At 38.6% G+C, this 5,594-nt stretch overlaps 1 protein-coding gene across 1 annotated transcript in view; it reads right to left on the minus strand.

The window, feature by feature from the left end:
* Positions 1–1,920: 1,920 nt before the first annotated feature.
* Positions 1,921–5,594, minus strand: part of LOC109539390 (homeobox protein caupolican) — a 29,659-nt gene continuing 25,985 nt past the window's right edge. The window contains exon 7 of the mRNA XM_019907108.2: positions 1,921–3,776. Coding sequence (XP_019762667.1) covers positions 3,058–3,776 — 719 coding nt within the window. The 3' untranslated portion in view covers positions 1,921–3,057. The remainder of the gene's footprint in view (positions 3,777–5,594) is intronic.

Genomic DNA, 5,594 nt, shown 5'->3' on the forward strand with positions numbered 1-5,594 from the left:
TTTTTTTCAGGTAGAGCAAGAAACTTGTTAGATATTTGTCTTGTGTTGTGGTTATGTTTTACATATGTTTGAGTATTTTTGGTCTTATGGGTAAATGAGCATGCGGAATGTATGTATAGCACTGATATTTCTTTGTTATACAACTCTCTAGTAGGATATAGTTTGTCCTTTCCGTAAATTATTCTTAAAATATAATTTTGAACAACTTTTAATGGTCTTAAATGAGATTCATAAGCTCCACCCCATATTATAAGGCCATATCTAAGCAATGATTCTACTAACGATTTGTATATTTGTATGAGTAGTTTTCTGTCCAAAAAATCTCGAAAAACATAGAACTTATGAATGAGTCTTCGAACTTTGCCTGTCAAATAGTGTACATGTTCTATCCATTTCAAATTTTGCTCCACTATGATTCCTAGATATTTTACCTTTGATACAGCATTAATTTCAAGGTCTGGGTTTATTTGGCTAACCAGGCTAAAATGTGGCTTATTAGCCTTTGTTATACTGAACGGGATAAAATGGGTTTTAGTGACATTTAGTGATAATTTATGTGAATCTAGCCATTGTTTTATCACATCCATCCCGTCCATTGCTTTCCTTCTAACCTCATCCCACGAAACCCCTCAAAAGATCAATGCTGTGTCATCAGCATATGATACAATCTTGCCATTCAGTTTAACCCCAGCAGAGAATTAATATAGGTTATAAACAAAATGGGCCCCAAAATTGTTCCCTGTCGAATGCCCATCTTAATGTTTAGTGAAGAACTTATTTGGTTATTGACTAACATATTGTTCTCTGTTACTTGAATAACTCTGAAAAATCTCGATCCCCTGACCTTTTACACCATATTGTATCAAAAAACTAATCAATTGATCATGAGGAACAGTGTCAAAGGCCTTTGAGAGGTCCAGGAAAAGTCCAGGAAAATAGCCAAGCATTTTCTGCTTTCATTCAGGTTATTAATAATCTCAGATGTCAGGCTGTACATGGCATCAAATACATTCAGACATTCACAAACTTTAAGGAAGGAAAATCGCCATTTTCAGGATAAAGTTCAAGTGGTTAATTGCAAACTGCGCGAAATGTTTTCAGTTAATAAAAACTTTTCCTTGGATAGCTACCATGTAGATTTATTCATTACCCCCCTGTGCTGGGTTTATAACCACCACAGGTATCTATAAAAAAATCGATTTCTCTCATCGCTAGATTATGCCATATTGATAATGATATTGGCTTGATTCCCACGCGTAAATTTTAGCTTTTTGTGTAAAAATGATATAAATTTAACGTAAATTTCGCAAAATCTCCTTGAAAAACAAAACAAACTCAATGTTGGGTTGAGACCGTGAAAATGCGGCCCAATTAGCCGGGTGAGAGATGCTTTATGAGGCGTCAGAATTAGGAATCTGTGCGTTCCTTTGCCAGTGTTTTACCGCTTTGATACTAAATTATTGCAGTACTTTCCTTTAATATTTATTATGCTCGTTCGGCTTTGATTTGCTTGATTGTGCGGCTTGCGCTGTATACAGGTAATTTGTACACTGAAACACATTTATACCTACAATTATCAGCTTGAAAACAAACTGCTTGCCTTCCGTCGCGTGAAGCGATTGTGGTCAATCCACTAGGGCTTTGACTTTACTTACCTTGAAATATTTTCACTAGCGACTTACCATAATTATGACATCTATATGGCTTTGCAAGGCCAAAAACAGAACGACGAGGAAAAAATTAAACAATGCAATGTCTTGTCCGCGAGACGATTCAGAAGATACATCGTCAGGCCGTTTTAAAACGATGTTTCAGTGCGGTGGTCCGAAGATCGGAAATTTTGTCAACCGAGCCCTCGAATTCCTCTTGGCCACTGATGGACCAGACCGCACAACCAAACCCCAATGAAACACAGACAAATATTTTAAATAATGTTCGATATATTTATTGCAGCTTATTTTACACACGACTGGTTTCACTTTCTTCTTCAACAACTGGTCTATATAATTAATATTCGATATGTTCACAAATCTAAAAGTTTTTACGCGAACAAAACAATTTCTCGTGTGCTTAACGGAGAGAAGGACCACGGACAAGTACGACTCGAATGCTTTTGGTATTTTTTCTTACACAGACTTCGCAGCTAGATTTCCACATATTTAATTTTATATTAAATATTGTTACATGACCTATAATAGCGACGTTATCTTTTTGTTTAATACATTATGTTTTAGCTACAGCTATTTGTTTATTATTAGTTACATGTACATATAGATACAATAATACAAAATACCGTTTCAACTGCTCGCTTTACACCAGCAGTATATTTACAAAAAGTCCATAACTGATGGCTATGAAGATGGGAAGCGTCGCACATCCACGAGATCGTGGCTTCGGGCTCGATTTCCTTTCATTGAATCAACAGCTTTTATTGCACATATCTGGCTATTTTACAGTACAAAACTCCTCAGTTGAGATCGAATTTTCCGAACTTCTGAAAAACGTATTATACCCAGTGGTTTTCGCATTCTAAGGCCGGAATTTTGAAACAGAACAAAAGTGCACGTGTTCCTATTGGAAATTGTCCAGACCACGCAACTAAACTTCCTCCTGCCATAAGTTCAACATATATTTCCCGTGAAAATCAAAACACCCGGTATAATACCGATATTGAGCAGAAATCGAGATGGAAGCCAGGACGGTTTTACGCTTATGTACAACAAGGGCGCCTAACATTTGAAGAGTCTAAGGAACAAATCAAGATAAATATATATCACATACAGTACAGCACGTCAAAGAAGTGAAGGCGTCCGTTTAGTTTCTTCTTTTTAAATTTAAGTATTGTCCATTTTGGTCTTTTTAGCATTAAAGCATCGGCGAGAGTGCGCACGAAAAAGCGGAGAATAAAAACGAAAACAAAAACAAAAAGAAAACGGAGAAGAACTTACCCTCCACGGTGAAAGGACCTTCAAGTGCACACTCCACCCCATTAAGTGAATTAAATTGCAAACTTTAACGTAGAGGTAGATAGACTGAAATTACGAGAACGCGCGATTATCAAACTTTGTTCAACGCCACTGGCTTGATGGGGCTGTCGGCGCCTCCGGCCGAACTCAAAGAACTCGTGGTGGAGGAGGGCGACATCCGCGAAGAATGAGTGGTGAGACCAAGAGGAACTCCACTGCTCCCTGATGATGTGGAGATATTTAAGCTCGCAGGTCCGCCTCCAACATTGCCAGAGGTGGAACTCAAAGAACTCGCCAGGCTTGTTTTGATGGCATTCTGCTGAGCCGCCAAGGTCCTCTGGTAGGTTTCCAGTAGACTGGAGTCGGGTGATCCAGCTTGGGCCACAAGGTGCTGGGCGGCTGCTGGCCCATAGAGACTCCGGTAGAAGTCATGAGGACGTGCGTAGGGCGCCGTGTGGAGTCCTGGAGGCGGCAATCGGCTCCCCAGTGGAGCCATCATTCTACTAGAAGCCGTCGAGTACATGCTAGTAGGAGTGGAGCCTGGGGAGCAATCACTGCTTTCCTTAGAGGCCATATCGGCCAGGCTCCAAATCCGCGGCTTTGGAGGAACACTTTGACTCATCTGAGTGGGACTTCCGGAGGATCTGGCCGGCAGGAACGCCGGGTGTGGAGGACGCTCGTATATTTCCGGACTGTCTGGACCACTGTCCGGCCTGGACTCGCTCCATTCTGAAGGTGTATCCGGAGCTAGCCGGGAATGAGGCTGCCTGTCACCGTCCTCACTTGAGGCTGTGCCGGAATCTTTGGAGTCTGCAACAATGCAGGATTTTTAGCTACTACATGAATGGATTTAGAAGGAGAGTAGCTGACTCAGACTCATCACTAATCCAAAGGGAACAACAAGCGCACAGCTCCAATTGAAGACGCAAAAGGTGTTAAAGTGGAAGGGTTAAGAGGCAATAGAGGATTAATCAACTTGGAAATATTCTGGAAGCGCTTGACTGCAAAATGCGTTGATCCGAAGCAACTGAAGACACAAAAAGAGCTAAAAACGATGGCAATAAAATCAAAACATTGAATCAAAAAGTGAGAGACTTTAATAATAGTAGAACTGCAACGGATGAGGAAGACAGTGAAAAAGATGAAACTTTAACGGCAATAAAGAATATTCAACCGAAGAGAAAAACAAAAAACAACGTTATGGACCAAACGAAACGAGAAACTCAACGAATTTTACAGCCATCAAGTCGAAAGGAACTGTAGGGGCTGCAGCATATTGAAGTGAGAAATCGATTCAAGATCGATTTAACAAGAAAACTCGTCGTTTTCGGATCCAGACGTTTGATCTTCTTTATCGCCTTTTTCGAATACCCGTTTTACCTTTGAATTTGCGACCAACTCGAAATAAAGTTATCTTTTAGGGTAAGAGTTATAACTCATTAACCGATGAGTTAAAACCCAGAGAGCGGCAACAACTCAAAAGCGCAACTCAACACAGTGTTACCCAGGCGTAGGTACTGCAAATACTATTAATTCGACGGAGAAGCCCGAACGAATATTTGAGAATGGAACTCTAATGAAAATAAATGTTTTCAATTTTATTGGTGCGGCAGGGCCCAACAAAAATAATAGAGAAATAGACACAAAGAAAGATCCAGAAAGTGTTAAAAAACACAATAGAACAGTGGATTGCAAATATTAAATAAAAGATGATTAGAGAACAGGCAACTAAATATCAAATCAAAACTAACAAAATTAATGGTAGAATTGCGACGGAGGATGATGGATAGAAACCGGATGACAAAGTAAACAGGTTTACTAATTTGTAGATAAGTTTTATATTGTTGAGGTGGATTCATTTTTTTACAAACTTTTTTTTGGGTATTTCGCCTGGTATAGCATCACTGGCTATACTGGTAGCTCCAGTAGCGTAAAATATTAAATCCCGCCATAAAAACATTTTAATAAAAATAAATAATTGCAGAAAAGTGATGAAAACCAACCACAATATTTACATAAGCCCATAAGCAGGCAGTTTTTCTTTAAAGAAGATTGAGCTTAAGGGTTGAAAGACACATCGGGCATTGAGGCAACGCTTCAGTACAAAACTCTTTATTTTTTGCAAGAAACTGTATTAAAACTCCACTGAGAACCACAAAAGAAAGCCGTACCAGGTACTCAAAAAGTGTATTCTAGAAATTGACAAATTCTAGGAGTTAATGGATTTTCCTGCAATACTGTTGGGCCAAAAATTTAATTAATTCTTTTATTTAGTATAACAAGTTTTGCAAACGATTTCCGCTAAATGAAGTTAAACAAAACCTTACTCAATAATTCGGGGATTAAAAACAATAATTTAAAAGGAAAAAAAGTGGAGGTTTTTTACAAACTTCTTTTTGGGTATTTTGCCTCAAAAATTGTTGTCTTTAAAAAAGACAGAATTTCCTCACGTCTTTTATTACAGATTGATAAATAGTGCTCCTATTTCGCAATAAGAACGAATTATTGATCAAAAAGTAATCAAGCTCGCTGTAAGCTGTAAGAGAAAATTCCAATTAGTAGAGAAATTAATTTGAAAAATTACCTTGACGTTTCGATAGCTATTTTCTGCTATCGTTATCAAAAGAA

The sequence above is a fragment of the Dendroctonus ponderosae genome, unplaced genomic scaffold (genome assembly GCF_020466585.1).
Source record: "Dendroctonus ponderosae isolate FM_Combo_2020 unplaced genomic scaffold, Dpon_F_20191213v2 Dpon_F_20191213_9, whole genome shotgun sequence".
NCBI classification, from domain to species: Eukaryota; Metazoa; Arthropoda; class Insecta; order Coleoptera; family Curculionidae; genus Dendroctonus; species Dendroctonus ponderosae.